This window comes from Heptranchias perlo, chromosome 40, assembly GCF_035084215.1.
Source record: "Heptranchias perlo isolate sHepPer1 chromosome 40, sHepPer1.hap1, whole genome shotgun sequence".
Lineage (NCBI taxonomy): Eukaryota > Metazoa > Chordata > Chondrichthyes > Hexanchiformes > Hexanchidae > Heptranchias > Heptranchias perlo.
In genome coordinates, this window is record NC_090364.1 from 15,612,453 (window position 1) to 15,637,592 (window position 25,140).

At 41.9% G+C, this 25,140-nt stretch overlaps 1 protein-coding gene across 1 annotated transcript in view; it reads right to left on the bottom strand.

The window, feature by feature from the left end:
• Positions 1-25,140, bottom strand: part of srebf2 (sterol regulatory element binding transcription factor 2) — a 67,083-nt gene that overhangs the window by 15,618 nt on the left and 26,325 nt on the right. The window contains exons 7-15 of the mRNA XM_067974679.1: positions 24,733-24,914; positions 24,004-24,190; positions 21,892-22,076; positions 20,679-20,940; positions 17,550-17,716; positions 9,415-9,583; positions 5,657-5,750; positions 2,514-2,623; positions 710-842 (exon numbers count right to left, since the gene is read on the bottom strand). Of these exons, the coding sequence (XP_067830780.1) occupies positions 710-842; positions 2,514-2,623; positions 5,657-5,750; positions 9,415-9,583; positions 17,550-17,716; positions 20,679-20,940; positions 21,892-22,076; positions 24,004-24,190; positions 24,733-24,914 (1,489 nt within the window). The remainder of the gene's footprint in view (positions 1-709; positions 843-2,513; positions 2,624-5,656; positions 5,751-9,414; positions 9,584-17,549; positions 17,717-20,678; positions 20,941-21,891; positions 22,077-24,003; positions 24,191-24,732; positions 24,915-25,140) is intronic.

Sequence of the window (25,140 nt, forward strand, 5' to 3'; positions counted from 1 at the left end):
ATACCTCAAAAATCATACTTCCTATCACAGTTATAGTAACTTTTTTTTGAAGAGGGAGCGCAGGCTATAAGGTAACACAATCACTAATTAAAGTTCCCAATGTGCCCTGGTTTTATATAGTGAATGGCCTCCTCCTGTGCTAAAATTCCTATGTTTTGCCTTCAGGTCTTTTATTTTGCAAAACTATGGTATTCAGGGAACAAATCATTCCACATGTGGCAAGTGTAAAAGTGTGCAGTGACAGTATCAGTCATGCCCATGCATCACCACAAAACTTCAGTACTCTCACTTTCACCTCAGGTTGTGATTTACTTTGGATGTTTGGGAAACAAGGTTGTAATAATGAGCATATAAAATTACGCATTTGAATTCAGACTCCAATTCCTGGGCTCAAAGGGTTAAATTATGAGGACAGGCTGCATAGACCAGGCTTGTATTCCCTTGAGTATAAAAGATTTAGGGGTGATCTAATTAAGGAGTTTAAGATGATTAAAAGGAATTGATCGTGTAGATGGAGAGAAACTATTTCCTCTGTAGGGGGCATAGCCTTAAAATTAGAGCTAGGCCATTGAGGGCCTAGCTCTAATTTTATTTCATTTATTCACACAAAAGGTATCAATAACAACAACTTGCATCTATATAGCGCCTTTTAATGTAGTATCATCCTTCAGCTGCACATGATTCGTGAAAGTGTGAAGCACTGACTTACTCAGACATCTGCAGGGATTTGGGGATTCGTTCCACGTCAGTAAACAATCCTTTTGCTGTTGAATCGTCTCCCTGAAGCCAGTGTACAGCAAACGTGACAATCGACGTCCACCACTTACTCACAGGGTCAGGACCTGACAACGTGACGAAGGATCAATGAACTGACACAAACTAATACAACCATTTCACATGAGAATAAAGTAATTTACTTGTATAACATAAAATATAGGAACACAGGAATAGGAGTAGGCCGTTTAGCACCTCGAGCCTGTTCCGCCATTCAATGAGATCATGGCTGATCTGTGACCTAACTCCATATACCCGCCTTAACCAAAGGTATTAAGGGATATGGGGCTAACAAAAATCTATCAATCTCATGTCAGTAAACAACCTACCTAGCATCAACTGCCGTTTGCGGAAGAGAGTTCCAAACTTCTACCATCCTTTGTGTGTAGAAGTGTTTCCTAACTTCATTCCTGAAAGTCCTGGCTCTAATTTTTAGGCTATGTCCCCTAGTCCTAGACTCCCCAACCAGCAGAAATAGTTTCTCTCTATCTACCCTATCACTTCCCCTTAATATCTTGAAAACTTCAATCAAATCACCCCTTAATCTTCTAAATTCCAGAGAATACAACCCTAGTTTGTGTAATCTCACCTCGTAATTTAACCCTTGGAGTCCAGGTATCATTCTAGTAAATCTAAGGCCAATATATCCTTCCTAAGGTGCGGTGCCCAGAACTGAACACAGTACTCCAGGTGTGGTCTAACCAGGGCTTTGTATAGCTATAGCATAACTTCTACCCCCTTGTATTCTAGTCCTCAAGATATAAAGGCCAGCATTCCATTAGCCTTTCTGATTATTTTCTGTACCTGTCCATGACATTTTAATGATCTATGTACATGGACCCCTAAGTCTCTTTGGACCGTCACTGTTTCGAGCTTTTCACCATTTAGAAAGTACTCTGATCTCTCCTTTATAGGTTCAAAGTGGGTGACCTAAAACTTGCTTAATTGAAATCCATTTGCCACAGTTTTGCCCGTTCACTTAATCTATTAATATCTCTAATTTTATGCTACCATCTACACTGCTTACAATGCTGCCTATCTTTGTGTCATTGGCAAACTTGGATATGTGGCTCTCTATTCTGTCATCTGAGTCATTAATAAATGCAATGAATAGTTGAGGCCCCAAACACAGATCCCTGCAGGACACCACTAATCACATCCTGCCAATTTGAGTACCTGCTCATTATCTCTACTCTCTGTCTCCTGCCGCTCAGCCAATTTCCTAACCAGGTCAATAATTGGCCCTCAATTTCTTGAGCTTCAACTTTAGCTAACAGTCTCTTATGAGGGACTTTATCGAATGTCCATATACTTTTACCTTTTTTTGCAAAGCATTCTTCCGATTAATAAAAAAAGGCTGAAGAGCATCTGACACAATTATTCCAAGTGGCTTCTACATAGTTTCAGACTCTGGTCTTATTTCTTGTTAACTAGTTATGAGAAATTGTGGCCGAGGAGGGAGGGGGAGGAATTGGGATAAGTGTAACGTGGAAAAGCAACATGTTGTATGAAAGGGAAAATCCAGTAGTTTCTCACTGGGTGGGGGGGGGGGGGTGGGGGAGGAAATGAACCTTGTTATTTGTTCATCAAGAATGTACATGGTCTACGGAGGGAGTGGACTTGATGGGTTGAATGACTTTTTCTCATTCCACAGCTTTTTTTTCCTATCGTTCTGCTAATTTTTAATTACCGAAGCTGAGATATATCAAAACTAGACCATTCCATGGCTAAATTCTCACCTGTGGTTGTTCTCAGACTGGATTCAATGGCAAATGCCTGCGTCAAATTCCTGGCTGTGTCAGCGCAAGTATTCAGTAACTGCAAGTACTCAAAGGCATTAGAGAACTTCCTGCAATAGACGATATACCTTGGTTAACATACCATAAAATATTAAAGCAGGAACTTAATGATCTTGCTAACAACAACATCTACTTGTAGTTATATCATGCCTTTAACATAGTAAAATGTCCCAAGGCGCCTCACAGGAGTGTTAACAAACAAAATTTGATACCGAGCCACATAAGGGGATATTAGGACAGGTGACCAAAAGCTTGGTTAAAGAGGTAGGTTTTAAGGAGCGTCTTAAAGGAGGGGAGAGAGGCAGAGAGGTTTAGGGAAGGAATTCCAGAGCTTAGGGCCTAGGCAGCTGAAGGCATGGCTGCCAATGATGGAACAACGAAAATCGGGGATGCGCAAGAGGCCAGAATTGGAGGAACGCAGAGATCTCAGACAGTTGTAGGGCTGGGAGGAGGTTAGAGCGATAGGGAGGGGCGAGGACATGGAAGGATTGGAAAACAAGGATGAGAATTTTAAACTCAAGGCGTTATTGGATCGGGAGCCAATGTAGGTCAGCAAGCACATGAGTGATGGGTGAACGGGACTTGATGCGAGTTAGGATAAGGGCAGCAGAGTTTTCGATAAGCTCAAGTTTACGGACAGTGCAAGATGGGAGGCCAGCCATGAGAGATTGGAATAGTCAAGTCTAGAGGTAACAAAAGCACGGATGAGGGTTTTAGCAGCTGATGAGCTGAGGCAGGGGCGGAGACGGGCGATGTTACGGAAGTGGAAATAGGCGGTCTTGGTGATGGAGCGGATATGGGACGTTATCAAGGATATTATTTTTTAAGTTTACTCAAAAACTTACATTATTGAGAACAAATCCAGAAAATGCTGCAAACACTTACGGGTCAGGCAGCATCGTTTCAGGTGTGAACCCTTTGCCAGAACTGGAAGACATCTCCCAGTTGTGACGAAGGGTCTGCACTGGAAACGTTGAATGTGTCTGTTCTCTCCACAGATGCTGACTGACCTGTGTTTCCAGTATTTTCTGTTTTTAGATCAGATTTCCAGTGCCTCCACTATTTTGCTTTTTGTTCATGTTACATTTACATCACGTCCTTCTTGTAAGAAAAAATTCCAAGCTACTTTACAGGACACTGAGCAGGATGTAGAAGAGATGGTGGGGAGTGGGGCATGATCAAAGGCCCAGTCAAAAAGTTACATTTTGAAGAGGTTTTTGAAAAGGGCGCGAGACGTAGTGAGGTGAAGAGGTTTCAGTAAGATAATTCCAGAGTGCAGGAGTGTGGCAGCTGAAGGTTCTGCCACCAATTAGTGGTGATGGGGCGGGGGGATGGGGTCGAACACTAGACCAGAGTTGGAGGAGCAGAGGGTATGTATGCAAAGCGTTGGAGAAAATTACAAGAGGTAGAGTGGAGTGATGTCATGGTGGGATTTGACAACTCTAATCTTATTCAGATCCAGCTGCTCGTTCCTCTAATGGAAATTTAGAACGGCTGTATTCAGCATTGAAAATTTTGTACAGAATTATTTTTGTACAAAAGTACAGTCCCCACTACTTAAAACGTCCACGTTTAAAACGGGCAGTCATTTATATCGGCCAAAAAGCGATGACCGTTAGCTATTTGCATTAACGTCAATTTCAAAGTTTCCGGTTATAGCGTCCTAAGTGTTCTGTTTATTTCGGGCAAAAACAGCCAGTGAGTTCTAGGAACTTTGTTCTATTGCTCTGCAGACTGTGTTTAGCATCATTCCTACAGGAACAACAAATATTACAAATACCCTTTAAGAGGAAGTATTTCCAGGGGACCAGATAGAGAAGTTACTGAAAGCTTTTTAAGAAAAAATAGCAAAACGTGCATCTTATGCTAGGCATGGCTATGAAAACTAAGGTCCATTGCTTAAGAGCACCTCTCACGCAGCTGACAGAGTATAGCAAATACTAACTTTTTCTGGTCCCCAGGTGTCATATACGTTATACCATCATGTATAACGGGCAAACTGTGTTTGCACAAATGTGCCCGCTATAAGCAGTGGGGACTGTACACATATTTCAAAACTGGTAATGAGCTAATTACTTCTGAAAAGCCAATGTTACATTTTTAGAATCAATCATTTCAAATAAGATCATTTTTCAGGTTCATTTTGGTGAAAATAATTCCTCTTTATCACCAAAAGTGATAACCAGGCTAGTGAGGATGCTGTTCCAGGTCCCAGTACTGTCAAAACTATCAGGTCTTAAGACTTTTTTTTAAATTGAGAAATCTAAGGGCTAAGGTCTAAAATGCAGGACACCATCAAGGTTGAAAGGAGGAGGAGATAGGACAAGGTAAATAAAATAGTGACTACTTGGCACTGTGCTTGTGTTTTAAAACCAACACCTAAAAACAGATTACCTGGTCATTTATCTTGTTGCTGTTTGTGGGATGTTGCTGTGCGCAAATTGGCTGCCGCATTTCCCATATTCCAAAAGTGACTACACTTCAAAAAAGTACTTCACTGGCTGAAAAGCGCCTTGGGATGTCCCGAGGTCGTGAAAGGCTCTATATAAATGCTAGATCTTTCTTTCTTTCTGCTTTAATAGGCATTAGATTGCAGGAGTTTTAGTGAAACAGCACAGTATTCAGTTTCTGCCAAGAGAGCTATTTAGAGTAAAGATTACACTGCAGTACCACAGCTCCCTGCTAGACATTTTATGTTGGTGCTGGGTTCAAGTCTGGACTGAAAAACAAATCAAAACTTCAATCATGGGCATCACTTTTTAAAAATAAAGGCAAGTCTGACTTCAATAATTTACTATTTAGAAGCTGGAAAATGCAGGTTATCCCAAGAAATGTTATATTTTTGCCATATTCCTCTGCCATACTGTAACTTGTTATGAAACCCTCCTCCCTCTACACAGAAACAGGTTTATAGGAATTGTGGAATTTTCCACCTATCTTTGTATAAAACCAATCACTGTTTAGAAAGTGCCGGAACTAGTTTCCTAAGGTCTGCGCAAAGTGTTAAAATCCCTAGCACTGTGGAGCAGCTTCCTACCCCACCCCCACCATGTGCATCAAACCAGTGCGACCATTTGACGTACCCAGCCTCCTCAGTCTCTGGCTTGACCAGTGAGTATACAGCCTTTTCAAGCAGATTTTCACAAAATGCCTGGTTCACCTGGGCTACTGGATCAACTGCAAGAGAAAAGTAATAAGTTACAATAATACTGTATCACAAATAATCATTTCTAGTTAAAGGATGAGACAGGGAATATTACGCACAATGCAAGATACATACTAGGTTGTATTGGATGGCATTATTGCAACAAACTGACCCTACTGAATAACACAGAAGGAATAAAGTCAAGTGTCTTTCAGCAGGTTTACTTCCTGGACTGATACAGTTATTGGGGCAGAAAACACTGGTGGGAGTGGATTATAGGCCCCCTAACAGTAGTTATACTGTTGGACAGAGTATTAATCAAGAAATAAGAGGAGCTTGTAACAAAGATACTGCAATAATCATGGGGGACTTTAATCTTCATATAGACCGCACAAATCAAATTGGGAAAAGTAGTTTGGAGGATGAATTCATGGAATACATTCGAGACAGTTTCCTAGAACAATATGTCGTGGAACCAACCAGGGAACAGGCTATTTTAGGTCTTGTCTTGTGCAATGAGACAGTAATCTCATAGTAAGGGATCCTCTGGGGAGAAGTGATCATAATATGGTAGAATTTCTTAGAAATCCTTATCAATGTGGTGAATGTGGAAAATGTTTTGTTATGGACAAGGACCTTAAAAGACACATGTCTGTTCATACTGGAGAAGCTCATTACAAATGTGACTTTGAATCTGATTATGCCAGAGCCTTTAAGAATCATGAGAAGCAGTGTACATCTCAGCAGAGAGAAGATAATTATTCTGAGTGACATACTTAAGTCCGAAACTAGAGTCTTAAAGTTAAACAAAACCAATTACGTAGGTATGAGGGGCGAGGTGGCTAAGGTTGATTGGGAAATTAGATTAAAAGGTATGACGGTAGATAAGCAATGGTGAACACTTAAAGAATAATTCAAAATTCTCGACGAATATACATTCCATTGAGGAATAAAAACTCCATGGGAAAAGTGATCCATCTGTGGCTAACTAAAGAAATTAAGGATAGTATTGGATTAAAATAAGAGGCTTATAATGTTGCCAAGAAGAGTAGTAAGCCTGAGGATTGGGACAGTTTTAGAAACAAGCAAAGGATGACCAAAAAATTAATAAAGTGGGAGAAAATAGAATATGAGAGTAAACTAGCAAGAGATATAAAAACAGATTGTAAGAGCTTCTACAAGCATGTAAAAAGGAAGAGAGTGGCGAAAGTAACATGGTACAGGCTGAGACAGGAGAAATTATAATGGGGAATAAGGAAATGGCAGAGATGTTAAACAAATATTTTATATCTGTCTTCACAGTAGAAGACACAAAAAGCATACCAGAAATAGTGGGGAACCAAGGGTCTAATAAGTGAGGAACTTAAAGTAATTAATATTAGTAAAGAATAAGTACTAGAGAAATTAATGGGACTAAAAGCCGACAAATCCCCTGGACCTGATGACCTACATCCTAGGGTTCTAAAAGAGGTGGCTGCAGAGATAGTGGATGCACTGGTTGTGATCTTCCAAAATTCCCTACATTCTAGAACAGTCCCACTGGATTGGAAGGTAGCAAATGTATCACTGCTATTCAAGAAAGGAGGGAGAGAGAAATCAGGGAACTACAGGCCAGTTAGCCTGACATCGTTTGTTGGGAAAATGCTGGAATCCATTATTAAGGATGTGGTAATTAGACAGAATCAACATGAAAGGGAAAACGTGTTTGACAAATCTAATAGAATTTTTTGAGGACGTAACTAGGAGTAGATAAAGGGGAACCAGTAGATGTAGTATATTTGGATTTTCAAAAGGCATTCGATAAGGTGCCACACAAAAGGTTGTTACATAAGGTAAGGGGTCATGGGGTTGGGGGTAATATATTAGCATGGATAGAGAATTGGTTAATAGACAGAAAACAGAGTAGGAATAAATGGGTCATTTTCAAGTTGGCAAGCTGCAACTAATGGGTGCCGCAAGGATCAGTGCTTGGGCCTCAGCTATTTACAATCTATATTAATGACTTAGATGAAGGGATTGAGTGTAATGTATCCAAGTTTGCTGCCGATACAAAGCTAGGTGGGAAAATAAGCTGTAAGGCGGACAGGTAGAATCTGCAAAGGGATATAGACAAGTTAAGTTAGTGGGCAAGAAGGTGGCAGATGGAGTATAATGTGGGGAAATAAGAGATTATTCACTTTGGTAGGAAGAATAGAAAAACAGAATATTTTTTAAATGGTGGGAAACTATTAAATGTTGGTGTTCATGAGGATTTGGGTGTCCTTGTACACAAAACACAGTTAACATGCAGGTATAGCAAGCATTAGGAAGGCAAGTGGTATGTTGGCCTTTATTGCAAGGGGGTTGGAGTACAAGAGTAAGGAAGTCTTGCTGCAACTGTACGGGGCTTTGGTGAGACCACACCTGGAGTAATGTGAACAGATTTGGTCTCCTTACCTAAGGAAGGATATACTTGCCTTAGAGGTGATGCAATGAAGGTTCACTAGATTGATCCCTGGGATGAGTGGGTTGTCCTATGAGGAGTGATTGAATAGAATGGGCCTATACTCTCTGGAGTTTAGAAGAATGAGAGGTGATCGCATTGAAATATATGCTTCTGAGAGGGCTTGACAGGGTAGATGCTGAGAGGCTGTTTCCCCTGGCTGGAGAGTCTAGAACTAGGGGACGTAGTCTCAGGATAAGGGGTCGGCCATTTAGGACCGAGATGAGAAATTTCTTCACTCAGAGGGTTGTGAATCTTTGGAATTTTCTACCCCAGAGGGCTGTGGTTGCTCAGTTGTTGAGTATATTCAAGGCTGAGATCAACAGATTTTTGGGCTCTTAAGGGAATCAAGGGATATGGGAATCAGACTGGAAAGTGGGCTTGAGGTCGAAGATCAGCCATGATCTTATTGAATAGCGGAGCAGGCTTGAGGGGCCGTATGGCCTATTCCTGCTCCTATTTCTTATGTTATCAATGGGGAACTCAAGTGTATGCTTTATACTGTGGTCTCTTTCTGTTGTTTTAATCATAGCAATTTTTCCTGTGTATTTACTCTCTAATTTTGCCCTCTCTATTTTCATCCGCTGTCTCCCGTTTGCCCATGTGCCATCTGCCACTAGAAGGGCAGGTAAATGATCTGGTCCCAGGTCTGTCAAAATGCCCTGAATCACCTATCAAGTGGGGGACATAGCCCGTGTCCCACTGGTACGAGGTAGTAAACACAGGTGTCCCAATGTGCTGCGCTGCCTGTTTCTGGCCAGATTCTAAATAATCAGGGATTTAGTGGACAGAGTACTAGTCGGATTGAGTGGGGAGCATTGTGACCCAGTCATGCATTGCAAAAGTCTTGTTCACTGTGCATGTCAATAAAAGCTCCTCTCCCCCACACCAATATTTCCTTCCTCCTACAAATCTTCAAGCATCTTTAATCCAAGCATGGTTTCACATAATCACCACTTTCTGATTTACTTTGCCTTTTTTTTTAAACTCTTAAACCCTAGTGCCTCACTATGGGGTCTTGGTCCTTCATCTCAATTTCTCAATAAAAAATGGTAATGCATTTACTGAAGCTGTGAGCCATATGCCATTTGAAGGATTTAAAAATCTGTAGATTATTTATTTGGGGGAGGGGGGGTTTGCTTTTTTTTTTAAAAGAGGTGGTCAGTTTGCTGGGTACAGGGTACTGTACTGGGTTCTTGGTCGACATTCCTTACCTGGGTTCCTAAGAGAACTGAAGAGACTTTCTCTCGGAGCAGATTTAACAGACCAATCACAGTCCACAAAGAACTGGCATCCCAGAGGATGGAAAAGCCAGTGACGGGTACCTGGCTCAGAACCACCAGGGGACTGGCAAACTCGCTGGGCTTGACCCAGGAAGTAGCGCTACAAATGGGAAGGAAATAAATAAGTTACAATCTAAAGAACATTGACGTGCGAAATCATGCATTGCTCAGCCCCAGTAAAAACAAACAAAACAGTTCAGTTTGTAAAATCTTGGAATATGTAGAAATAATTGTTAAGAGCTTCCACAGTTAAGGGATCATTTCACAATGTTCCTTTGTTGGCAGAAACTTGCTATCAGTAAGTGCAGGTCGAAAAATCAGGTCTATAGTGTTACAGCTGTATCTTCGTCACTCGAGGCTCCGTACTGGGAATGGAGCCGGTGAACATACCTCTTAACAAGTTAACTTCACTGGTTCCTATTTATTATTTGAAAAGATCTAGAGCCAGTTACTGGTTTCAAGGGCCTCCTCCAGAGGTCTCCACCGTCACAGATGCCAGTGTCCATCTAATTCAGTTCATTCCACATGACATTAAAAAGCAGCTGAGTGCACTGGACAGTAAAGGCTAGGGACATTCATAATGTGTCGGCTGTAGTGCTTAAGACTTGTACACCTGAACTAGCCACTTCCCTAGACCAGTTTTCCAGTGTAGCTATGACACCAATATATACTCCATGGAAAATTGGCCCGGTATGTCTTATCCACAAAAAGGACAGGTGTAACTCAGCCAATTACCACCCATCAGCTTCCTTCCAATCGTCAGGAGTGATGGAAGGAGTGATCAATAGTGTTATCAAGAGTCACCTACTCACCAATAGCCTACTCATTTTCAGTTCCAGACCTCGTCACAGCCTTGATCTATAATGGGTGCTAGAGACCCTGGGGTTGATTTTAAACCCCAAGAACGGGCAGGTTGGGGGTGGGTGGGAGTTGAAAATAGTTGTTTTTTGGGGTTGCAACCACAAAATTTTCGGACTTTGCATTCCCAGTGGGAAGCCTGTACTTTTACACGCCGATGTTAAACCCGGAAATAAAGCCGGGTTGCAGTCACGACCCAGAAAACAACTATTTTTAACTCCCACCTGCCCCCAACCCACCCGTTCTTCGGATTTAAAATCACCCCCCTCGTCACAGCCTTGACCTTTAATGGGTGCTAGAAATGAATGCCAGAGGAGAGGTGAGAGTAACTGCTTTAGACATCAAGGCAGCGTTCAATCGAGTATGGCACCAAACAGCCCTTGCAAAATTACGGTCAATGGGAAAACACTCCAGTGGCTGAAATCATACTTGACACATTCTCCTTAGATATGGAGACAGTGCCGGAGGATGGAGGATTGCAAACGTCACACCCTTGTTCAAAAAAAGGGGAGAGGGATAAATGCAGCAATAACAGGCCAGTCAGCCTAACGTCGGTGGTGGGAAAACTTTGAGACAATAATCCGGGACAAAATTAATTGGCACTTGGAAAAGTATGGACTAATAAATGAAAGTCAACGTGGATTTGTTAAAGGAAAATCATGTTTGGCTAACTTGATTGAGTTCTTTGATGAAGTAACGGAGAGGGTTGATGAGGGTAGTGCACTTGATGTTCTCTATATGGACTTTCAAAAGGTGTTTGATAAAGTACCACATAATAAACTTGTTAGCAAAATTAAAGCTCAAGGGATTAAAGGGACAGTGGCAGCATGGATACGAAATTGGCTAAGGGACAGAAAGCAGAGAGTAATGGTGAATGATTATTTTGCAGATTGAAGGGAAGTATACAATGGTGTTCCCCAAGTGTCAGTATTAGGACTTGGGTGTAGAGGGTATAATTTCAAAGTTTGCAGATGACACAAAACTCAGAAATGTAGGGAGCAATGTGGAGGATAGTAACAGACTTCAAGGGGACATAGACGGACTGGTGAAATGGGCAGATACATGGCAGATGAAATTTAACGCAGAGAAGTGTGAACTGATACATTTTAGGGGAAGAATGAGGAAGAGAGGCAATATAAACTAAATGGTACAATTTTAAAGGGGGTGCAGGAAGAGAGAGATCTGGGGGTGCACATAAACAAATATTTGAAGATGGCAGGACAAGTTGAGAAGGCTGTTATAAAAGCATATGGGATCCTGGGCTTTATTAATAGAGGCACAGAGTACAAAAGCAAGGAAGTTATGTTAAACCTTTATAATGTGGAGATGCCGGTGATGGACTGGGGTGGACAAATGTAAGGAGTCTTACAACACCAGGTTATAGTCCAACAGCTTTATTTGGAATCACAAGCTTTCGGAGCTTTCCTCCTTCGTCAAATGAGTGTAGGATTCCGTAAATGCACAGCATATATACTCAGAGAACAATGCCTGGTGATTACAGATAATCTTTCAAACTGCCCGTTATCACACGTCGGCAGAGAGGTAATCACAGCAATCAAAGGAGTGGATGGTGTTCAGACAGAGAAACATTACATCCCGGACTACTGAATACACAAGTAGTCATAACACAAAGACAGAGAGAGAGAGAGAGAGAGAGAGAGACACCCGAAAGGCAGCGAAAGAGAGAGAATGACCAGTTGTATTAAAAAGATAACTTTTTTTTGCTGGTGGGGTTACATGTAGCGTGACATGAACCCAAGATCCCGGTTGAGGCCGTCCTCATGGGTGCGGAACTTGGCTATCAATTTCTGCTCGACGATTTTGCGTTGTCGCGTGTCTCGAAGGCCGCCTTGGAGAACGCTTACCCGAAGATCAGAGGCTGAATGCCCTTGACTGCTGAAGTGTTCCCCGACTGGGAGGGAACCCTCCTGTCTCGCGATTGTTGCGTGGTGTCCGTTCATCCGTTGTTGCAGTGTCTGCATGGTCTCGCCGATGTACCATGCTCCGGGGCATCCTTTCCTGCAACGTATGAGGTAGACAACGTTGACCGAGTCACAGGAGTATGAACCATATACCAGGTGGGTGGTGTCCTCTCGTGTGATGGTGGTATCTGTGTCGATGATCTGGCATGTCTTGCAGAGGTTGCCGTGGCAGGGTTGTGTGGTGTCGTGGATGCTGTTCTCCTGAAAGCTGGGTAATTTGCTGCGAACGATGGTCTGTTTGAGGTTAGGTGGCTGTTTGAAGGGTACTCTGTTGGTTGTGCACCTCAGCACCTCACTCTACCGCAAGCCCACAGACAACCTCACAATGCTCCACATTTCCAGTTTCCACCCTAACCATGTCAAAGAGGCCATCCCCTATGGACAGGCCCTGCAAATACACAGGATCTGCTCAGACGAGGAGGAACGCGATGGACACCTACAGACGCTGAAAGACACCCTCGTAAGAACAGGATATGACGCTCGACTCGTCGATCGACAGTTCCGACGGGCCACAGCAAAAAATCGCATAGACCTCCTCAGAAGACAAACACGGGACACAACCAACAGAGTACCCTTCGTCGTCCAGTACTTCCCCGGAGCGGATAAACTACGCCATGTTCTTCGTAGCCTTCAACATGTCATCGATGATGACGAACACCTCGCTAAGGCCATCCCCACACCTCCAATACTCGCCTTCAAACAGCCACCCAACCTCAAACAGACCATTGGTCGCAGCAAATTACCCAGCTTTCAGGAGAATAGCTTCTACGACACCACACAACCCTGCCACGGCAACCTCTGCAAGACATGCCAGATCATCGACACAGATACCACCATCACACGAGAGGACACCACCCACCAGGTACATGGTTCATACTCCTGTGACTCGGCCAACGTTGTCTACCTCATACGTTGCAGGAAAGGATGCCCCGGAGCACGGTACATTGGCGAGACCATGCAGACACTGCGACAACGGATGAACGGACACCGCACAACAATCGCGAGACAGGAGGGTTCCCTCCCAGTCGGGGAACACTTCAGCAGTCAAGGACATTCAGCCTCCGATCTTCGGGTAAGCGTTCTCCAAGGCGGCCTTCGAGACACACGACAACGCAAAATCGTTGAGCAGAAATTGATAGCCAAGTTCCGCACCCATGAGGACGGCCTCAACCGGGATCTTGGGTTCATGTCACGCTACATGTAACCCCTCCAGCAAAAAAAAGCTATCTGTTTTTAATACAACTGGTCATTCTCTCTCTTTCGCTGCCTTTCGGGTGTCTCTCTCTCTCTGTCTTTGTGTTATGACTGCTTGTGTATTCAGTAGTCCGGGATGTAATGTTTCTCTGTCTGAACACCATCCACTCCTTTGATTGCTTTGATTATATCTATGCCGACGTGTGATAACGGGCAGTTGGAAAGATTAATGTAATCACCAGGCATTGTTCTCTGAGTATATATGCTGTTCATTTACGGAATCCTACACTCACCTGATGAAGGAGGAAAGCTCCGAAAGCTTGTGATTCCAAATAAAGCTGTTGGACTATAACCTGGTGTTGTACGACTCCTTACATTAAACCTTTATAAAACACTGGTTAGGCCTCAGCTGGAGTATTGTGTTCAATTCTGGGCACCACACTTCAGGAAGGATGACAAGGTCTTAGAGAAGGTGCAGAGGAGATTTACTAGAATGGTACCAGGGATGAGGGACTTCAGTTATGTGGAGATTCTGGAGAAGCTGGGGTTGTTCTCCTTAGAACAGAGAAAGTTAAGAGGAGATTTGATAGAGGTGTTCAAAATCATGAACGGTTTTGATAGAGTAAATAAGGAGAAACTGTTTCCAGTGGCAGAGGAGACGGTAACCAGAGGACACAGATTTAAGGTGAATGGCAAAAGAGCCAGAGGCGACATGAGGAAACATTTTTTTACGCAGCGAGTTGTAATGATCTAGAATGCACTGCCTGAAAGATGGAAGCAGATTCAATAGTAACTTTCAAAAGGGAATTGGATAAATACTTGAAGGAAAAAAAATTACAGGGCTATGGGGAAAGAGCAAGAGAATGGGACTAATTGGATAGCTCTTCCAAAGAGCCGGCACAGGCACGAAGGGCTGAATGGCCTCCTCCTGTGCTGTACCTACTATGGTACTATGATGAAAGCAAGATGGTCGTGGTTTTAGGAGATCAATCAGCCCCAGGACATCACTGCAGACATTACAACAGGGACTACACTTCAAAAGTACTTAATTGGCTGTAAAGCACTTCGGGCATCCTGAGTTCATGAAAGGCGCTATATAAATTCAAGTCTTTCTTTCTTTCTCAGGACAGTATCCTGGGCCAATGACTTTCCCTCCATTATAAGGTCAAGAATGAGGCTGTTTGCTGACAATTCTACAGTGTACAGCCTCCATTTACAACTCATCTGATAATGAAGCAGCCTGTGACAGGCTAAAACAAGGCCTGGTCAACATCCAGGCTTGGGTTGACAAGCGGCAGGTGACATTTGCACCACCTAAGTATCAGGTAATGACCATTTCCAACAAGAAAAGGTCTAACTATCCCACCCCTAACTATCCTAACAGCACCACCATCATTAAGCTCCTCACCATTAACATCCTGAGGGTCATCACTGACCAAAAGCTTAACTGGACCAACCATATCAACAACATGGCTACGAATGCAGGGCAGAGATTGGGTACTCTATAAAGAGTGGCTTCCCTCCTGGTTCCTCAAAGCCTTTCCACAATCTATAAGGCTCAAGTCAGGAGTGTGATTGAACATTCACTACTCGTCTGGATGGATGCTGCTGCAAAAACACTTAAGAAGCTCACCACCATCCAGGACAGTGCAGTCCGTGCCATTGGACTCAAACATCCACTCCTCCACCACGGACACACTGGCTGCAACTTACCAAGCTTACTTCGACAGCACCAAGGAGGACAAGAGCATCAAAATCATGGGAACGTGATCACATCCAAGTCACCCTGACTTGGACATATAACATCTTTCCCTCATGTTCACGGAGTCAAAATCCTGGAATTTCCTACCCAACATCATCAAGGCAGAACCACATCACAAAGTCTACAGTAGTTCAAGAAGAAAGCCACCACCACCGCCTCAGGGCAACTAGACAAGGCAATAAAAATGCGGCTTGGCCAGTATCACCAAGAGCAAAAAAAATATATACATAGTACGTCTCAGTACAAATCCGCTGAATATAATAAAGACAGAGGAGTACTCTCCGAAATTTATAGAAGTATATAAACATAGGTCAAATTGGAAAATGTTCTCCAAAAATTAGACTTGAATAGTCACACGTTTCCACTGTGATTTACTCTGAAAACTATGGATAGCCACAAACTTGTTAGGATTTTGCAAATTGAGCTGAAGCTTGAAATTAAGCTGGTGAGTCTAGTGTAAAGACAGACTATCAGAATCTCTAATTTGATAATCTGCCTAGAAATCACTGTCAAATGATGAAAGAGCTGAGGGGGTCTGAATAAAAAAGACTCATAACTGACTACAGCAATTTACTTTTCTCATCCTTGACTTTTTTAATACAGTGAAACTTGTATAAACAGACATTCCCAAAGAACGGACACCTGCAAAGGACGGACGCTTATTGAGAGCGCCAAATAACTTACATGGTAAAATATACAAGAGGCACTCTGAAACCATGGACGCTCGCAAATTACGAACTACGGACAGCCTTCAATGTACCAAGTACTTTTACAACATATAACATGGGACACAGTCTGTTGCAAAGCTGCTGCATCTGGGACTTTCACTGAGTCAGGATCAGTAACTCAGCACTGCTTCCTTTCCGCCCCCAAATTCCCACGAGGTCAGTGTATGCCGGTCAGTACAAGGCAGCAGCGGGTTTTGTGAAAGAAACTACATTTTTAGGATGGGGAGCTCTTTACATAGCACGCATAGTGGCAGATAAACCGCTCTCTCTCTGGGATTGAATGCTTGCTCGGCTTTGTCCTAGGAATAGAGCAGTTTCTCTGCCGCTATGGATGCTGGGTAAAGAATTCCCCATTCCACTGAAAGTTTTTATAGTACATAGAATAACAAGTGTCTGTAATTTACAAGTTTCACTGTATGCTTAAATGAAGACCAATGGATATCCAGTGGCGTTCCTCACCGTGTTCAATGATATGCTGTTTTTAATGACAGCAGCATTGTGCCATGTAACGTACAACGTATTACGCTGTTGCCAAGGTGGAGCTGTACACAAGATGGCCTATCTCTTTGGACACAAAATTGAATTCCTGCAGAGCTATGGGGTAAGTGCAGGGGAACGGGACTAATTGAATACCTCTTTCAAAGAGCCAGCACAGGCACGATGGGCCAAATGGTCATCTTCTGTGCTGTATGATTCTATGAAGTAAATAGAGCTTAAGATCAATGCGAAGGAAAGTTTGTAAGATTCTGGCTCCAGACTGCCTTTCTTCATACTTTTGACAGTGATGTCTGTACTGTGAATGATGCTCTCAAAACTTTATATGGATATTACATTTTGATTTTTTTTTGACCTAGAAGAAATGTCAAGATAATTTATATCAAGATCTTGTTATTAATTTAAATTCAGCACACATGGGGTTAAATTCACACAACACACAAGCTGTCAGGGAAAGTGCATTCCACCCAGTAGCTGGCTGAGTTATATTTATCACATACCACATCAGTTTGAGACAATGGAGCTCATCAGTACATTCTAATGACATTCAGACATAAATGCCAGGAAGTTCCTCTGGGTTCTCCCATCTGTCACCCGGGGGCGGGGGGGGGGGGGGATTAGCATCTTAAATGTTATGCTGACTAAGATAAGCTAAGTAGACATAGAACAGTCATTGAATCTGCAACCTTTTGTTCCATATGGCTCAGTAACACACCACAACGTGCATTATCTAGCATGTCAGAGGGGATGCCCTACAATCTGACGAAGCAAGGCTTCAGCTTCTGATAGATCTCCTTAGATTACCTAACCATACTCCTCACATATTTTTAAAATGGAAAATTTACTTGCATAAGATATTCTTGACTCTAAAAACTCCTACTGGTCTACTGTACCCAGGCCCCTTTGGTCTCCCGCCTTGGAACAAAACATCAGGATTGCATGAACAATATGTTCTACCAGGTACTTGATACAGATAACTACTTATCCTAACTACATCTATTGTCCAACCTATAATAACCCAATGCACACCATTAAGTATCTACTTACCGCTAAGAAGGAGAGTCTGCCACCAAAGCTGGTTTTTAGGCAGATGGCAGCTGTTACGTAGATTTCAGCCATGAGGCTTTGGGGGATTTTCTCCTCTGCGCACTCTGCCAGGTTAACTGCAGACAGAGCCAAGTTTATGGCACATACTGGACTCTGGATCAGTTTATCTACATTAAAGGGAGGAAAGAGAAAGTATTCCCATCAACTTAACTTTTACCACTTCATGCTTCAGCTGTGTGTTTGGAACTTTTGAACAAAGAAAGAGAAAAGCAATTTTATCTGCAAAAAATTATAAAGTGATTAATGGTTCCCAGGCATAGGATGGGTGAAAGAAAGAACTCTTATTATGTCTTTCAGGACATCTGGATGCTGCATCTAACTACCCTGTCCCAACCTTTCATAATTTTAAACAATTCTATCATATCGCCCCGTAATCTGCGATGTTCTAATGAAAAAAGGGGTAAGGGCTTAAAGATGCCAGATGGAATTCAATGTCAGTTTATGTGAGATGATATCTTTTGGTAAAAAAATTGACAGGAGTATTTATTTTCTGAATGGAAGTAGGCTCAGTGCTGTGGAAGAGCGGAAGGATTTCAGGGTACAAGTTCACAGGTTGATAAGGTTCTAAAAAAAAACTAATGGAATTGAAGGCTTTGTCTCAAATGGTATAGAATCTACAAGGCAAGAGGTAATGATGAGCCTATATGATGGAGTATTGGGCTCCATACTCTAGAAACATATTGAGACTCTAGGGATAGTGCAGTGGAGATTCATTTTAATGATCCCTGGTATTAGGAAATACAAATAAAGAAAGACTTGAAAAATTGGATCTTTCTTCGTTAGAACAATGCAGATTACAGGGCAACATGATAGAAATGTTTAAAATTATGAAAGGATAGGACAGGGTAGATAGAAGTTGACTGTTTCCAGTAGTTGAGGGGTCTAGAACAAGGGGCTATAGATAAAAGATTAAATGCAAAGAACAGAAATCAGGAGAAACTTTTTTTTTTACACACAGAATTGTGAGGCTGTGGAATCACTTCCCACGTTAGCGCTCGAGGTAGAAACTATGACAATATTCAAGATTAGATTGGATCGATGGATGAAGGGATATACGAACAGGGCGGGTAAATGTGGTTAGAACTATTTGCTCGCATGGAGGGTAAACACAGACACGAACTGGTTGGGCCGAATGGCCTCTTGTTGTAACTTCTATGTATTTCTATCAAAGCACATGAATGAATTACTTTGAAGTGCAGTCACTGTTGCTATGGAGGGAATGTAGCAGCCATTTTGCACATAGCAAGGTCCCACAAACAGCAATGAGGTCGATGATTAATTAATCTACCACTTATTATTAGCACTTTGTGCTGCCACAAGATTTCAGCCCCAACCTGCTGCTTAAGTAATAAGATGGAATATGTTGTGATGATCAAATGAACTGTTAAATGTTATTGTATTCATAATTTGAATCACTTTTGCCATGTCAGATTTTATTCCAGTGTTCTGATTGAGAGGAGGTAATGGAGCAATTCCTCGTCAACTGTCCAAGGCATGATCGGCACTGATCCACCTATCACATTCAGTTTTGCTATGGCAGCATCCATTCAGCTGCCAACTCTCAATCACAACATGACCAGTTGCGAGACCGTTGACCCAATGAACACAAATCAACATCGGACTTTCTTCAGATTCATAAAAATATCTGTTTTAATTTGGAGCATCAGCCAGAGCACTAAGCCCATGCTGAGAGGTTCTTCACAATTCAAGAGTTAAGAAATGATGCAAGAGTGATGCATTTTGAAAGGAAGAATGAGGAGAGGCAATATAAACTAAATGGTACAATTTTAAAGGGGGTGCAGGAACAGAGAGGCCTGGGGGTTTGCGTACAGAAATCTTTGAAGATGGCAGGACAAGTTAATAAAGCTGTTAAAAAAGCATAGGGGATCCTGGGCTTTATAAATAGAGGTATAGAGTACAAAACCAAGGAAGTTATGCTAAACCTTTATAAATCACAATTGTAAACAATTTTACAACACCAAGTTATAGTCCAACAATTTTATTTTAAAATTCACAAGCTTTCGGAGGCTTCCTCCTTCCTCAGGTGAATGTCAAGAAATCCTCGAACCTCTCGCATTTATAAATCACAGAACAATACCTGGTGATTACAGATAGTCTTTTCAACTGCCCGTTGCCAAGGCAACCAAAGTGTTCAGACAGATAGGTGTTACCTACAGGGCCACCGAATATACAAACGGCCAGAACCAAAAAAAACAGAGCCGTTTGTATATTCGGTGGCCCTGTAGGTAACACCTATCTGTCTGAACACTTTGGTTGCCTTGGCAACGGGCAGTTGAAAAGATTATCTGTAATCACCAGGTATTGTTCTGTGATTTATAAATGCGAGAGGTTCGAGGATTTCTTGACATTCACCTGAGGAAGGAGGAAGCCTCCGAAAGCTTGTGAATTTTAAAATAAAATTGTTGGACTATAACTTGGTGTTGTAAAATTGTTTACAATTGTCAACCCCAGTCCATCACCGGCATCTCCACATCATTTATAAATCACAGGTTAGGCCTCAGCTGGAGTATTGTGTCCAATTCTAGGCATCACACTTTAGGAAGGATGTCAAGGCCTTGGAGAGGGTGCAGAGGAGATTTACTAGGATGGTACCAGAGATGAGGGATTTCAGTTACGTAGAGGACTAGAGAAGCTGGGATTGTTCTCCTTAGAGCAGAGGAAGATTTAATAAAGATGTTCAAAATCATCAACAGTTTTGATAAGAGTAAATAGGGAGAAACTGTTTCCACTTGCAGAGGGGTCAGTAACCAGAGGACACAGATTTACAGTAATTGGCAAACGAGCCAGAGGTGAGATGAGGAAAGTTTTTAAAAATGCAGTGAGTTATTGGAATGCACTGCCTGAAAGGGCGGTGGAAGCAGATTTAATAGTAACTTTCAAAAGGGATTGGATAAATATTTGAAGGGGAATAAATTGCAGGGCTAAGGGGAAAGACCAGGGGATCAGGACCAATTGGATAGCTCTTTCAGAGAACCAGCACAGGCACGATGGGCCAAATGGCCTCTTTCTGTGCTGTAAGATTCTATGATAGTAAAGATATTACTGTACCTGTCAACCTTAGTTGATGCAGTTTATGATAAACCAGTGCAGCATCACGTGCGCTCATTTTGGCCTCTTCTTGAACCTGTGCTTCTTGCCGAAACCCTCTTGTCCACTTCAGCAGCCAGTGCATAAACACCAGCCTCTGGACGCTGTGACGAATGATATTCCAGCAGAGACTACAGGCCAAGTCTAAGCGGGAGGCAGGCAGTGCTCGTCCCAGTGCTAATAAACAAGTCTGCAAGTTGCCTGCAGCAGCAGTGAAGGCACCCTATAATGAAAAACAAATTCCTGACTTAATAATAAAATCTCAGTCAGGCCTTTTTGCAATATAATGTGATTATTACTGACATATTCCTGGTCTCCATGGGCACTTCATTAAAATCTGCCCAAGAACAATCCTTACAACAACAAATAAATTCAAACAAATCAATTAGCAGGTCCCATGGTACTATATGTAAAGCTCCTTTATCCTGTGTTAACAATCTGAGAAGCTAATTGTTTTGGTACAGAATCTGGTGCCTGAATCCCATAAACAAAGTTCCATTTTAGTGTATTATGGTTAGCAGTAGAGTAAAGCAGTAGAGTAAACACTGTCAAACAACGTGTCCCCAATCTCAGGAGCATCTCGTTTGCAACCAGGGTGACGTTTTTCCATTTCCAGCACCAGCCTTCCTGTGGCCTGCGAGTGCGTTTGCCAAATTAGGGGCAGTTTTACGGTGTGAGCCGATGCCGACTAGGAAATGAATTGGGACTCTACAAATTCATTTCATGCAGGATTCATAGCCTGTAGAGTAGACCTTTATCTCAATCAGTCCAGGCTGGATTTGAAACCCAGATTGCAAAGATAAAAGACCGGTATCTAACTCACTGTGCCCGCCAATCTCCTACAGATCTATTTTATTAAAAGTGCCGAGGGTAGAACATTTGAGTCCACTGATTACCATGTGGTCAAGTCACACCAGGACACTGGCACATTCCCCACCATTCAGGAACAACCTGGCTTTAGCAGCCTTTGCTAAACTTAAGAGGCCTAGAAGCAGGCTGATTGCTTGCTACCTGTCACAGTGTGTGACATGAGGACTGGGAAGAAAGCAACTTGATTTATATCTGACCTCAAGGATACTTGAGATCATTACAAAGCTATATGTGGAACAACATGTTTCCCAGGATTATCATTATAGACTCTCTCTCTACAATTCCAACCAAATGAAAGTCATACCCTGGCCAGATCAAGGTCTGCTTGTTTGCAATGTCTCCAGAATGTAACAGAGGACTGTGAGTGGAGACGTGTGATAGGTTCACCGTAAATGAAGAGTTTAACAAACACGCTCAGCACAATGACCCCATTCACCAGCCAGAGGACTAAGGTGGGTAGCATCCAATCAAACCAGCCTTTGGAATCTTCTATAATAGAAAGAAAAAGGATAAATTACAAAACTGAGAGAGGGCGATACCAAATTGCCTCAGGGCATTTTATTATATCAACTGGTACAAATGTAAAATTAGACGGGTCTATAAAATGAGAATCCTCTTGTGTTAGGATCTATAGGTCACAGCTGCATTGATTTTAATGTGAACGTATATTGACAAGCCATAAGAACTAACTAGCATATTGTTGTTATTGTTCATTTATAAACTACTGAATCTCTCCTGGCAATGCTCAGTTAGTCAGAGGAAATGGTGCAGCTTATAGTTGTGTTGTATTGTTGTTTTATCTGTGCCTTTATTCTTGTCATTTTTTCTAAAAACCTTACAGATTCACCTCTGGAGCAAATAAGAATAATAATACTGTTACCATTACAGCATTACCCATTGATTTCAATGTACTGGGGGTGTTAGAGCGTTACCAAGATTATACTTACGCACACATTGTAGATTCCTGTCAAATGTATATCCAGTTTTCCGTCCTATTTTAAAACTCATCCAGAAAGAAAGGACTTGCATTTATTTAGCTCCTTTCCCATTCTCCAGAAGTCCCAAAGTGCTTCAGAGCTAGTGGATTACTTTTAAAGTGCAGTAATTGTCGTTTTGTAAGCAAATGTAGCAGCAACTTGCCCACAACAAGGTCCCACAAACAGCAATGAGATGAAATGACCAGTTAATCTGTTTTTGGCAGTGGTGTTTGAGGGATGAATTTGGCCAATACACTGGGAGAGCTCCCTGCTCTTTGAAAAAGTGCCACTGGATCTTTTATATCTATCTGAACAGACAGATGGGGCCTTGGTCTAACTTTTCATCTAAAAGACAACATCTGACAGTGTAGCACCCCCTCATTATGGCACTGAAATGTCAACCTGGATTGTGTGCTCAAGTTTCTGGAGTGGGACTTGAACCCATGATCTTCTAACTCGAGGGGGGAGTGCTACCCACTGAGCCAAGGTTGAAAAAGGAAATAAAAGGGGAGAGAAAAAAATTTGTAAAGAATTATAAAATGGGGCATTAAACCATAAAACGGTACATTTTTGATTTTCTAGCGAGTTAAATAGATTGCCCATTTGGTTGATAAACTAGTCCACTAGGCCAATATAAAATTTATTCGCCTAATGGTAACTGAATCATAGAACTAAAGAAGTTTACAGCAGAGGACTTCTGGTCCATTGTGTCTGTGCCAGCTCTTTGCTAAAGCAATCAAAAATGAATGCCACTGCCCAACCTCTCTCCCCGCACCCCTGTATCTTCCAGTTTCAAATATTTAGCCAATTTTTCTTTATAAGATGCAACTGTCTCTGCTTTGAGGTGATTGTCAAATTTGTATATGATGATCAAAAAATGGCAGAGATTTAATAAGTATTTTGGTCTTTACTAAAGAGAAGGATAGTAGAGTCGAGGCAAATCCTGAAATGGTTGAGAGCAAGAAGAGTGATATAGTGATGGATAAAAGCAAGATTTTTTAGATAATGAGAGATTGAGTAGAATGGGCCTATATTCTCTGGAGTTTAGAAGAATGAGAAGAGATCTCATGGAAACGTATAAAATTCTTAGAGGGTGGATTCTTGACAGAGTAGATGCTGGGAGCATGTTTCCCCTAGCTGGAGAATCTAGAACTAGGGATCACAGTCTCAAGATAAGAGGTCGGCTTCAGGTGGATGAAGGAAAAGGGGTTTGATGAGATATAGGAACAGGGCGGGTAAATGTGATTGGAACTATTTGCTCACGTGGAGGAACACGGACAGGTTGGGCCGAATCGCCTGTTTCTGTGTTGTAATTTCTACGTATTTCTATGTATAAAGCTTTATCAAGTGAAAATTCTGGTAGGTAATTGAGAATACATAACTAGAGTACGGATAACAAACATCCTACTACAAGAGATCTATTATTACTGAACACGTACCAGAATCAATTCCCAGCATACTTCTACCATAGTGTCCAGAATCTTCAGCTGTTGCCGAGTGGACGCGACGCTCCAAAAGTGATGTAAGTGGGTTGAAGGAAAGACAGAGAAAGGTAAGGGTACACAGCAGAATCCGAGAGCGATCCAGCATCCCGAGAGTGGGGGGTGACAGTGGCTCCTCCTTTACCTGTACAGAAAAACTTCATTGCAATAAACACAATATTTAGGAACATTAGGAGCAGGAGTCGGCCATTCAGTCCCTCAAGCCTGCTCCGCCATTCAATCAGATCATGGCTGATCTGTACCTCAACTCCATTTACCCGCCTTTGCTCCATATCCCTTGATACCCTTGCCCAACAAAAATCTATCGATTTCGTTCTTGAAAGCTCCAATTGTCCCAGTATCCACAGCCTTTTGGGGGAGAAAATTCCAGATTTCAACTATATTATAAGCATAATACATATTTTTAAAAATACAACCATTTGGATTATTCAAACAAGAAATGGAAGGTGAGCAAGACTAAGAGTTAAGAGAGGCAGGTGGTCAAGACTAATAAAAAACTTTTTAAATAAAGCAAAAATATAAATGTAAATCTTTGGAGCTCTAAGTTTTTTTTTAAAACAAGTCTTTCTTAGTAATATAAAGCATCTTCAGTAATATATTAATTTCAACAAGATATTTTACCAAGTTAAAACACATGGAAATTAGAGCAATTTAAACTGCTGCTACCATTGCTTCCTCAAGGAGCGGGCTTCCTGGTTCTGAATCAATGGAGCAAGGTGAGAAAGTGCCTGGGGAGCCAGAATCTGAAGGTGGTGGTGACATGATCAATAAATGTGATTTGAAGTCATCAGTCTTCAGGTCAACATCAATGTCCAACAGGCTTGAAATCTCAGACCCCTTTAGACCCTCTGTAATTATGTAAAAGGGAACGAGTTAATTCTGTAGGATTGAAATGACAGTAATTTAAATGAGCAATCAATTTATTATAACTTTTAGATCTTAACATCCTTACTCATGAATATAGTTGGAAGCATGTTTTATAAACAAGATTTCTCTTAAGCATCAGTAACATTCAGTACAGATGTGCGTAAAGCAGGAATTCAAATGTGTTAAGAAACAAATGTAAATGATTGG